Source organism: Sciurus vulgaris, assembly GCF_902686455.1.
Source record: "Sciurus vulgaris genome assembly, chromosome: 16".
Lineage (NCBI taxonomy): Eukaryota > Metazoa > Chordata > Mammalia > Rodentia > Sciuridae > Sciurus > Sciurus vulgaris.
Window position 1 is genome coordinate 23,018,756 of NC_136477.1, and position 12,524 is coordinate 23,031,279.

The 12,524-nt window shown below is 47.5% G+C and overlaps 2 protein-coding genes across 3 annotated transcripts in view; one reads left to right on the forward strand and one right to left on the reverse strand.

Moving 5' to 3' along the window:
- POMGNT2 (protein O-linked mannose N-acetylglucosaminyltransferase 2 (beta 1,4-)) overlaps positions 1–10,109 on the forward strand; it is a 34,553-nt gene extending 24,444 nt beyond the window's left edge. The window contains exon 2 of the mRNA XM_079115862.1: positions 550–10,109. Coding sequence (XP_078971988.1) covers positions 653–2,395 — 1,743 coding nt within the window. The 5' untranslated portion in view covers positions 550–652 and the 3' untranslated portion in view covers positions 2,396–10,109. The remainder of the gene's footprint in view (positions 1–549) is intronic.
- A 164-nt stretch (positions 10,110–10,273) lies between these two features.
- GASK1A (golgi associated kinase 1A) overlaps positions 10,274–12,524 on the reverse strand; it is a 66,379-nt gene continuing 64,128 nt past the window's right edge. For both annotated transcript variants that reach the window (XM_079114162.1, XM_079114161.1), the window contains exon 5: positions 10,274–12,090. In XM_079114162.1, the coding sequence (XP_078970288.1) occupies positions 11,880–12,090 (211 nt within the window). In that variant the 3' untranslated portion in view covers positions 10,274–11,879. The remainder of the gene's footprint in view (positions 12,091–12,524) is intronic.

The window sequence follows — 12,524 nt, forward strand, 5'->3', positions numbered from 1 at the left end:
CAGCAGTGTTTTGTAAATAGTCCCAGAATTTCAGTGATAAGATAATAAATACTCCTCGCCCAGATGTCCATGTGTTGCCGAATGGGGTTCAGCTGATGGCTTAGCTGATCTTGGCTGGGCTCACTCAGGCATCTGGGGGTCTACTGAGCCAGTCCAGGCATGAGTGAGTAGCTCTGCTACACACGTCTCACTCCTTTGGTGCCAGCAAGTTAGCCTGAACACATGCCAGTGACATAAGTGTAAAGAGGCCAAGGCAGTTCAGGCACCTTCCACAACATTTCATTACATTCTGGCTACTAAAATCTCACCGGCCAAAGCAAAGTAACGCAGCCAAGTGCAAAATCGTGTGCAAGCATGCCTGCGGCCCTCATGAAAGCAATGGGATGGGCGAACATTTTGAACAACAGTCTACTATTGCAGCTGTGTGCACAATGGTTGCAAAGACTCAGTGCCGCAGCAGGCATACAGAGCCAGGTGCGGTGCCTGGCCTAGTGGGAGCTCGTCATGACTCTGATCTGTCAACTCCTTTTCCTTTCTTTCTACCTGCAGGCTTTCCTGGTCCTTGGGGCACCCTAGGGATGGGTGAAGCCCACTTTACCTGTGCCACTCCCCAGCAGCCATCATCTCACTAGGGCCCCACCGTGGCATTAGGATGCACCTGTCAGCGGTGTTCAATGCCCTCCTGGTGTCGGTGCTGGCAGCGGTCCTGTGGAAGCACGTGCGCCTACGCGAGCATGCAGCCAATCTGGAAGAGGAGCTGGCCCTCGGCCAGCAGGATCCGGAGCCCACCCTGGCACTGAGGATCGACTACCCAAAGGCTCTGCAGATCCTGATGGAAGGCGGCACACACATGGTGTGCACCGGCCGCACGCACACGGACCGCATCTGCCGCTTCAAGTGGCTCTGCTACTCCAACGAGGCCGAGGAGTTCATCTTCTTCCACGGCAACACCTCCGTCATGCTACCCAACCTGGGTTCTCGGCGCTTCCAGCCCGCCCTGCTGGACCTGTCCGCCGTGGAGGACCACAACACCCAGTACTTCAACTTCGTGGAGCTGCCCGCCGCCGCCCTGCGCTTCATGCCCAAGCCAGTGTTCGTGCCAGACGTGGCCCTCATTGCCAACCGCTTCAACCCTGACAACCTCATGCACGTCTTCCACGATGACCTACTGCCACTCTTCTACACCCTGCGACAGTTCCCCGGCCTGGCCCATGAGGCCCGGCTCTTCTTCATGGAGGGCTGGGGCGAGGGGGCACACTTCGACCTGTACAAGCTCCTCAGCCCCAAGCAACCACTCCTGCGGACCCAGCTGAAGGCCCTGGGCCGGCTGCTCTGCTTCTCCCATGCTTTCGTGGGCCTCTCCAAGATCACTACCTGGTACCAGTATGGCTTTGTCCAACCCCAGGGCCCAAAGGCCAACATCCTCGTCTCCGGCAATGAGATCCGGCAGTTTGCACAGTTCATGATGGAAAAGCTAAATGTGAGCCAGGCAGGGGCCCCCCTGGGAGAGGAGTACATCCTGGTCTTCAGCCGTACGCAGAACAGACTCATCCTGAACGAGGCAGAGCTGCTGCTGGCACTGGCCCAGGAGTTCCAGATGAAGACAGTGACAGTGTCCCTGGAGGACCATGCCTTTGCAGATGTTGTGCGGCTGGTCAGCAATGCCTCCATGCTGGTCAGCATGCATGGGGCTCAGCTGGTCACTGCCCTCTTCCTGCCACGTGGGGCTACTGTGGTTGAGCTCTTTCCATATGCCGTCAATCCTGACCACTACACCCCCTATAAGACGCTGGCCACACTGCCTGGCATGGACCTCCAGTATGTAGCCTGGCGGAACATGATGCCAGAGAATACAGTCACACACCCAGAGCGGCCCTGGGACCAGGGGGGCATCACCCACCTGGACCGGGCAGAGCAGGCCCGTATCCTGCAGAGCCGCGAGGTCCCCCGGCATCTCTGTTGCCGGAACCCTGAATGGCTCTTCCGAATCTATCAGGACACCAAGGTGGATGTCTCCTCCCTCATGCAGACCATACGGCGTGTGGTGAAGGGCCGGCCAGGACCCCGAAAACAGAAGTGGTCAGTGGGCCTGTACCCAGGCAAAGTGCGGGAAGCGCGATGCCAGGCATCGGTGCAGGGAGCCTCCGAGGCTCGCCTCACTGTGTCCTGGCAGATCCCGTGGAACCTCAAGTACCTGAAGGTACGGGAGGTGAAGTACGAGGTGTGGCTGCAGGAGCAGGGGGAGAGCACCTACGTGCCCTACGTCCTGGCCCTGCAGAACCACACCTTCACCGAGAACATCAAGCCCTTCACCACCTACCTGGTGTGGGTCCGCTGCATCTTCAACAAGATCCTCCTGGGACCTTTTGCAGACGTCCTGGTGTGTAGCACGTAGCAAGCTAGCCACCACCACGCCCCAGGGAGGGTGGCTTCTCCAGCTGTGCCCCTGAGCCCGCTAGTCCTGCTGTGGCAACTTCTCGGGATGACCTGTTTATCAAGCAGGCCTGGGCCCCTGTGTCTGATTGCACCTGGGGCGTGGTGTTCCCAGTACTCCTCTTTGTGCTGGAGAGGTGAGCTCCCACCCCCTTCTGCTGGCCTGGTCATTCATACCCTGGATAAGTTCCTTAGTGGGCAGGAGGGGAAGGAGGAAGGACAGCAAGAATCCCAGGGAACCGCTCCAGCTAAGTGATCTGTTTCCTACTGGGTCCTTCGGGTTATGTCCAGCCTTCTGGAAACTGAGTAATCATGGAGATGGTAGGTTGGATGGTCCATCAGCTTCATTGCCATGAAATTCACCCACAGCCTAGTGAAGGGTGTTTGGAACAGTCATTAAATGATCATAAACATCTTGGTCCCGTCTTTTTTGGGCAATAGGAAGGGGGTTGGTAGTCCTTGAATCCTGATCGCCAGCCAAGGAGCTGTGGCGGTGGGAAAGCATCAGGTCTGCAGTGCGCAGGCTGGAGAGAGATCCTTTGCCCAGCTGCATGAGTGCCACTGCCCGTGTGTGTGGGGTGGAGCCCAGAAATAGGTGGGAGAGGGCCGCGGTGAGGAAGAGCATAGCCAGCAGGACTGTCTTAGACTCAACCAGACACTCAGACTCAAGGCCTGGGCGTCAGTTCTCTTAGGATGGAGGACACGCTCAGCAGGGCGTGGCAAGCAGTTTTCTTCCAGTGGAGTAGCCTCACCGTAGTCCCCTCTGCCCCATGTGACCACTCAAGTGTGAGGATGCCTGGTCCACCCCAGAAGCTGTGGGGCCTCTGTGGCCCAGGAGCCCCATAGGAGCCAGTACAGTGTCAACAACCCACAGCCATAGTTCCCAGGGTTCCTCAATGCATGTGCTCAGTTCTGAGCATAATCACCCTGAGCGCAGCGTCACGTGAAGGTGGCCCACCAGATATTTTGGTTTCTCATCTTTCCAGTCCAGCTGTGGTTTTCATCCATTTTCCCCATTAGCAGGTTTGCCAATACCTCACCTGGTATTCAAGTAACAAGCCCCTCTGGCTTCCATGGGAACAGAGCTGGACAGTCAACCCAAGATCAGAGTCCCCTTGAGAAAAGGCACTTCAGTTTTTTATTTAGCCCCTGCTGCAGGTCTGACTTCCATGAAGGTGGAGAGAAAGGGAAGAGGTGGCAGGAGAGGAAGTAGAGCTCCAGGCTGGTCAGGAGCTCCTGAGCCAAAGCTGCCCAGTAGCTGGGCATCCCTGCCGCACTAGAGCCCTGCCGAGAGGTGCTGTGAGAAGGCTGGCTTTGGTGCCAGTGCTGTGGTGGAGTCCTTGTAGCAGCTGGGTTCTGTGCCTATCACCTTCTCCACAGCAGGAGATCCCAGTGGCGCGTGTTCACTGTTGCCATGTGCCTTTGTAACGTTCCTTTTACCCAGCACATCTTTCTCCCCAACTAGAGCCCCCATCTGCCACCACAGATTGCCATGTGAAACCATATTTCATGACTCAGCTCGAAACCGGAAGTCTCAGACTCTGCTGGCTGGGAGTGGGGAGAACAACTGCCTGGAAAAACAATTTGGCAGTTTCTACCCCAGGTCGCAGCAGTTCCATTTCTAGGTGTGAACACAAGAGGAATGTGTTTATGACATCCACAAGATGCACATGCAAATGCCCACAGCTCTACTCTTGACAGCCAGACACGAAATGACCCAAGAATCCGTCACAGGTATATTCATAAAATGGACACAGCAGTTTGAAAAAAAAAAATCGAAGTGTGGGTGAATGCAAGAATGTGAAACTCACAAGGTCGAGTGGAAGAAATCAGAAACCTCCCCAAAGCATGTATTACATGAATCCATTCCTATGAAGTCCTTAGGACAGGGAACCATGGCCAGAAGTCAGAATTGTGGTTTTCATGAAAAGGGTAAAGACTGGGGATGGATGCAGGAAACTGGGAGACTGGAAGCATCTTGATCCAAGTGGTGGTTGCACAGTGGGAGTCCACAGAAGTGTTCCTCAAGCTTAAGATCAGTGCCCTGTACACTACCTACACCGCATGGGTTTTACACTTGATTAAAAAGAAACCTCTCAGCTTGGGGCCAGCTCCAGTTTGTGTCTCCTCCAACTTCCCAGCTAACTAAGCCTTTTGTGCAATAGATCCCCACCCCTACACCCCAACCACAGCTTCCCAAGAGGGTTCTTGGCACCCACAAAGGCTTGCTCCTGAGCTGGGAGCTCAGTGAATATTCATTGGTTCAATGATGGAATGGATTTCCGCCTAAGTCTAAAACTGTTTTTTTAAGTTTGGGATACTGCTGTATGTGAAACTTTGATGGAGTTTTTTGTTTTGTTTATTTATTTGTATATAAACAATTAACAGAAAAGGCCTACAGACTCATTCCTTCTTGGACACTCCACAGCACGGTCATGGCAACCAGTGGTCTTGGTGTGTTGGCCTTGGACACCAAGGGCCAGAAGAGGCACAGCCCTCTGTGGCCCTAATCTTCCATCACTCCAGGTCTTCACAGCACTTGTCCCATTTTCCATCTTTGCATCCTCCTGTCTGCTCGCAGCTGGTCTGGGGTTCATACTGGTGTGGCTTCTGCATAATAATGATGACATGGTCCACTTCCTCCTCAATGGGCTCCTGGCCCTCTTGGCGAGATAGCGTCCACATTCCTCAACACCACATGAGCACATCTTTGCCCCACAACCTTCAGAGCAGTTATGGCAAAGGCTAACTTCAGCTATCCGTTAACGTTAGTGTTGAACACTTGCAGAATGAGCTAGAACTTCTGAGGGATTGCTAAAGATATGGTGGGAGCACCACAGCAGCATGTAGGCCTCCTGTAGAAGAGTGAAACTTTGCTTTTTTGTTCTTGTGTGACCCTTCTCTCACTTCACGGAGCATTATTTGAAAACAAGACTCTGGGTATCTGTAGAACATTGTGTGGACACACTGGAAGCTAGCATCCTTTCCCAGGTCACACAGCTTGTGCATGACAGGAGTGGAACCTTCATGTGCAGGAGCCCAGGCCACCCTTGTCAGTGCTGAGCAATACCAGCTCCTCCTTTTGTGCTGCTGCTTTCTGGCATTTTAAAAATGTGTTTTATTATTGTTTATTTATGCACAGCTCTTTAGTATTTCTTGAGTTTTGATAAATCCATATATCCATTAACCTGGACTCCTAAAAAAATATAGATCATGTCCATCATCCCCATAGTCAGTTTAACTGAAAATTGTGCAAAAATTGTGTAGGAGTTATCAGAGCTAATTTAACATTAGGAGTGTTTATTTTCTCATGTTATTTATTTTAAATCTGTATCTTAACACTGTGTCCCATCAAAGAACCAGGAGAACCCAAGAACTGGGACCTGGGGTTCACAGAAAGTTCCTCAAAACCTGGCACAAGCCCTTAGTGTTAATTATTACATACCCAAACCCTGGGGCCACATGTGACTCAATTCTGAATTTTTCAGATTTAGAAAGGTGATATGGCACACAGACCGTGCAGCCTGCAATACCCTCAGCAGGGTCTGAGGTTACACCTAATAACCAAACACACCGATTTCTACAGAGAATTGTATGAATATTCACACCGAGGGTAACAGGAGTTTTGGCACCAAGTACATTAAAAAGCTTTCAATTTTCAGAGCTTTGAGGATTGTTGGAATTGCATCTAGAAGATTGTGAACCTGTGTGACTACAGTCAGCGCTTCCAATGTGGAAACTCCATTTTTCTTGGAATAGCCCATTTGGGTGCAGGAGGAGCAGAATGAGATATGGGGTGAAGCCAGTTGGGGCAGTGCGGAGGCCGGCAGTTGTGACCCCTTGACTGGCCTCTTTCTCAAGGCTGATTTGCCTGAAACTGAGAACCCCAGTCCCCTCCCATCCTACCCCCCATACACACTGCAGACCCCTAGCAGGGCCTCTCCTGATGGCCTCTTCAGGTTGATGGGAATGTCCTGAATTGCTGTGTTGGCTCCTCAGCTTGGCACATGGTTCTCATTCCAGAGGTAACATCTGAGAAGGTGTCAGGCAAGCAGCAAGTACTCAAGCCAAGAGGATTTTTTTTTTTTTTTTAAGTGAAAAGTAGATGAAGTTTCCAGTTTCCAGGGAAGATGCAGTTAATAGACTGAGCAGACTTTAACCAGCAAACAGCCAAATGCTTGTCAATGTGATTGGCCAAGGGGCTGTGGCCCTGCCAGGCACCATGTTGCATACCTGTGATCTCAGCTACTGGGGAGACAGGCAGGAGGATCACAAGTTCAAGGCCACCTAGCAACACCCTGTCTCAAAATTTTTAAAGAGCTGGGGATGTAGCTCACTGGTAGAGCACCCCTGGATCCAAAATCCCCTGTACCACAAAAATAGAAAAGGGAAAAAGAAGAAAGAGGCATCCAAAGGGATTGCTAGAAAAGGAGCTGTCAGAGGCTGGGAGGGCAATGGGAACATCACTTAGTGGTGGGCTTGGAAGTGAGAATTGCTAGCATACTTCCTGCCTTGGTTTGAAGTCTCACCCTTCCACCTACAAACTGTGTAACCTCAGGTAAGTTATCCCCTCTGCATCATCAATAAAGTGGAGATAATAATCATGCCTATCCAAAGAGTCACAGTGAGGTTAAATGCTTTGATCCATGTAAAACACATTTCATGGTGAGCCCACCCCACCAGGTGGGGAAGAAGCCAGTTGAGAGGAGCATCCAGAAATGGCATCTTCACTGGGTGGGCTGACCCCGGAGACTGGACCCTGTCCTACAGTGTCACAGGTGGTTGATGTGCCCTGGACAGGCTAGCAGGGACCTCTCAGTATTTGTCCACACAGTTCCTTTTTGTGTGGAGCAGAACTTTTCTTGTTAGGACAAAAAGGGCCTCATCCACAGACAGGAAGAGTCCGGCTTGGTGTTTTCAGAAAAGCTTCACATCCTCCCCAGCCATCCCACCTGCCTGCAGGTGCCCACTCCTTTCACAAGTGGCCTCTGGCCACCTAGATCATTTCAGTGTAAGGGAACCTGTTTTCACAATGTGACTATCTGCCCCAGAGGCCCGATAGCTGCCTTCACCCAGATTACCATCTCTCTGGTCAATCCTCAGTCATACCGTGTGGAAATCTACGGCCCTCCCAAACGAGAACAGAGGCTTGCTCCTGCTAGGGAGTCAGCTATCACTGTCTTGCAGAGACTCCAGGCAGAGTGGGAGGGTTTATAGGGGAGAAAATTGAGGGCCTCAGGTGTCCCTGAGTGGAGGCCCATTGGCCCATCATCGATTTGGGGGAATCTGGAGGTAGGTTACCTAGAAATGGGGTGCCTATGAGCCTGGCCAGGGGTACATATCTGACTTTCTCCAGCTGGTCCTGAGTTGAAGGACAAAAAAATGGAGAAGTTGACAGTCATTGGCCAAGTCCTCACTCTGCTGGGCTGATGCTGATGCTATGGTTTGGTTTTCTGGGCTGGTTGCTACAAGAGGTGTGGGTCATAGTTTAATGGTCAGGTGGGGTCTGGCTATGGTCCATTTGTATATTCAGCCCCTCAGTGTCAGCTGTTAGTTTTTCCGAAGTATAATGAGTCTCATCCTGCTGTGACAGCCCCAACTCTGCTTTGGCAATGAAATGTTTCTTTGTATTCCTCTCTCCTTGCCATTTTCCAGGGTGGCAAGTGTCTCAGTTCCACCTCTGGCTGAGTGTAGGCAGAAAGCAGAGCAATGTCTGGTACCTGGAAACTGGCTGGGAACAGGAGGAGAGTTTGGCCTGGGTGTCTTTGGAAAGAATTGGGAGCAAAGGGAGGGGGGACAAAGAATTCAAAGAAAAACATCTTGGTTACCATGAAATAAAAACTTGAGCTACCTGAAGCCAAAATCCCTCTTCCCAGGACCTTGTCTTGCCAAGGACATGCCTGCCTTCCCATGCCCATGGAGCAGGCCAGGTGTGCTGGTTGACTATAGCCCCTTACCCCACCTCCCACACTGGGTTGGAACCTCCTCCAAAAGGTTGTAAAAAATCCAGTGAAAGGCACAGGGACCAGAAGGTTTTACGGGAGAGTTCTGTAAGCCTTTGAAGAATAAAGTATTCATATTTAAATGATTCCAAAGCAATTGAAAGAAATTCTGTATTCATTTTATGAGGCTTGCTTAGATTCAACAAGATGGCCATAGAGTACTTAAGGAAAACTTTTAGACCATCCATAAATATATACGCAAAGATTCTAAAAATATTAGTAAATAAATGCTTCAGTTCCTAGAAGACTAATATAGCTCAGCCCAACAGGTTTATTGTGATAACATAAAAGGTTACTTAGCAAAAAGAGAGAAAAACAGTATGTTCAATGGACACTAAAGATGCATTTAAAATTCCCTTGATTTTTGCAAAATTCTATGTTAATAAAAAGAAACTTAAACTTCCTTGACTTGATGAAAGACATGTTTCAGAAATGAGTTCTTTAAATCTGATGGTGGTGAAGCCATAGAAGTTAGGAATAAGATACAGATGATACTATAGTTACTATTATTCAACTTTGTTCCAGAGAGATCCCAATCCAAGTAATAAAACAACAGAAATTGCATTCACACACACAAAATAAAAAGATAAATGCTATCCTTCTGTAAAAATGATTTTCTACTTAAAAATCCCAAGATGTGCATCTAAATATTTATCTTAAAAATATAATTTTAAAAATTCTTAATTAGTATAAGTTATATGTTTAAAATGAACTTTTGTAGAAGAAAACTTTAAAATTTTATTAGAGATTAAAGAATAGTGAATGGATAAGCCAGTCCCTGAATGTGGGCACTCAATAGTTAAATGAGTTCGATTGCTGCTAATTACTCTATAAATTTGATATAATCCCAAAACACATTGGGATTTTGAGAACTGTGGGAAAGAAGTGGCATGCTTCATGGAAATGTGATCATATTAAAAAGATAAATGTACAAAAATAGCAAGAAAAGAAATGCACGTAGAACAAAAAGAAAGGAGCCTGCCCTACTAGATAGCAAGGAAAAAAAAAAAAAAAAAAACCCAGTTTAAAAAGGGTCATGTTGATGCAAGAATTGAAAAAAAAAAAAAAAATCAGTGGAACAGAACAGAAATCACAAATGGACCACAGGGGATGTGTATTTAGTATCTGATAAGGGTAAAACTTTGAGATCAGTGAAGGATAGACTCTTCAATAATGGTGCAGAAACAACTGATTCTCCACTTGAGGGAAAATGAAATAAGTTAGATCTCTAACTCACACCATTTTCAAATATAAATTTCATATGGACTTAAAGTGAATATAAAAGGAATACTACATAAGTAGTATTTAAACAATCTCAGTAACAGCCTAAGACAGGAAATGTAGGAGACTCAAAAGGAAAAGGAATTTGATCACATAAAAATTAAAATTTTCCAAATGGCAAAAGACTCCATAAACAAAGAAAAATGGCAGACTGGAAGAAAACGTTTACAACATATTTAACAGGAAAGATTGATTGCACTAATTAGACTCAAAGATTTCTATCAAATTAACAAGGGAAGGATAAATGTCTTAAAAAGAAAAACCAGAAAATGGCAAATGACGAGTACCTAAATGGGAAGATAATTTCCCTAATAAAGGAAATGCAGCCCAGCATGGTAATCCCAGCAACTCAGGAGGTGACACAGGAGAACTGCAACTTTCAAGCAAACCTGAGCAACTTAGTGAGACCCCATCTCAAAAAAAAAAAAAAAAAAAAAAAAAAAGGCTGGAGTGGCAGCTCAGTGGTAGCGCATGCCTGGATTCGATCCCCAGTACTGCCCACCCCCCCCAAAAAAAAGTTAGATTAAATTTTAAATAGAAAATGCATTTTTTAAAATAGATCTCCCTCTTAGATAAAAGCCAAGTCTGATTAATGGATAAAGAAAATGTGGTGTATATGCAAAATGGAATATTGCTCATCCTTAAAGAATGAAATTATGGCATTTGCCAGTAAATGGATGGAGCTGGAGAATATTATGCTAAGTGAAATAAGCCGATCCCAAAGAATAAAAAGGTCAAATGTTTTCTCTGCTATGCAGATGCTAATTCACAATAAGGTGGTGGGGGACAACTAGGGAAGAATAAGGTTACTTTGGATTAGACAGAGGAGAGTAAAGGGAGGAAAGGGTATGGGGGTAGGAATAAAGCAGACATTATTTCCCTATGTGCACGTAGGGTTACACGACCTGTGTAACTATCATGTACAACCAGAAGAATGAGAAGTTATACTCCATTTATGTATGATGTGTCAAAATGCATTCTACTGTCATGTATAACTAATTGGAACTATTAAAAAGTATAATACAAAGATATTGGAAAATTGAACACTAAATTGGTGTTTATAGTGAATAAGTATTTCAAGTGATTAAAAAACAAATCGAGTCTAAGAATATCAAGTATTGGGGTATAGGGAAATAGTTCTCTGCCTTCTTAGTAGAAGTATAGATTGACAGCACATTTTGGATGGCAATTTCTTTTAAAATAGTGTCCATAACTTGGACCAGAAATCCACTTCTGGGAATCTAGCTGGCAAATATTTCATATCATGCAGTGACGTTCACAGCATTGTTTATTGGTTAAAACTAGCCATTTTAATATTATGGGAATGGTTGAATAAAATGACACATTCCTGCCTTGGAATTTCATGTACCCATCAATAAAAATTAGATCAATTCAGATGACCAATATAGTATTGTGAACAAAGTAAAAAGTGTGGTTAAAAAGCAAGTATGACCCCACTTTTACTATTTTTTTAAATTTGCATCTAGTGTGAGTTTGACTAACATACATATACATCTCTAGGGAGATTCTGGTACTGTCACTTACTCTATTAATTGCTTCTATTACTTATGAATTTGATTTTAGTGAGCATGATTACTTTTATAACTTAAAAAAAAAAAAGATACCCACAACTAGTAGGAATTGAATAGTTAAAGCCTATAAAGACAAATGTTTAGGGTTAATATCTCAGACCTGAATCAGCCTTCAGTCAGAGCAGTTCCGGTCACAAGTAAAATTCTATGAAGACCTTTATTAAGTTTGTCTCACATATTGTATGTGGGCGTGCACACCTGCCATGCACACCTACATACCACACACACACCACACACACACACGTCCAGCTCTACACAAGCAGGTACGCTGCTCCATGGACCAGTTCACAGAACATCCCCGAACATGTTTGTGTGATGGGATAAACAGCCAGAACCCAGAAGACAGAAAAGAATGTGGCGAGATTAAAAATCCAACGCCATATCCACCATCCCAAGTAGGAGAAACATCCCTGGCACCCATGTAACCTTCGGGTTTCTGGCTTTTCCCACTTGTCCTCAAGATGAGCGAGCCCAAGGAAACATGGCCATCAGATGGATGCTCATCAGATCAGCCGAGGGGTGTGCTGCAAGGAGCCCACCAGCAAGGGGCCCTGATTGGGCAGCCATGGACTCACAGGTCATCATCCCTGAAGAGTGTGAGGTTGTGCTTCCGGATGTGTCCCAGCAGGACTTGTCCCCTCCGCTCCAGGGTCTGCAGGACCTGCTTCAGCCCCTGGGCTCCACCTTGGCTCTCCCAGAACACGGGGTCCATCTGCAATGACTTGAGCAGCAAATTCTGTAGACACCCTGATGCAAGAACCTGCACGGCAGACTCAGGAAACCTGGAGCAGAGGCCCCAGAACCCCACAATAGAAAGGAAGAACAAAAGTGATCTCAGAAAGTTCCAATGGAAGGGGAAGCCAGACTGTCAAAGCCGCATAGCTGGGAAACCAAAGTCCCCAGGCCTGCTTCATACTATCTTGCTCTCAGATTTTTTTGCCTTCTAGATGGGCGCCATCCCACAGAGAAGCCCCATGGATCAAGTCAGCTAACCTCAGCTCTGCCTGGCAAATGCAGAACCTGAACAAGCCTGGGAGGCCCAGCTGCCTGCCGAGTGTGAGCAGGGAAGGGTGGGCCCCAGTCTGGCTCTCCTGCCCACAGCCAGGGAAGAACTGGCCTTCCCAGACCCCAGGAGGCTGCTGGTTCCTCAGAAGCAGGAGGCTATCAGGGTCTATCCCTCTCGGCTTTCCCAGGGATCCCCACTTCTCCTGAAGCT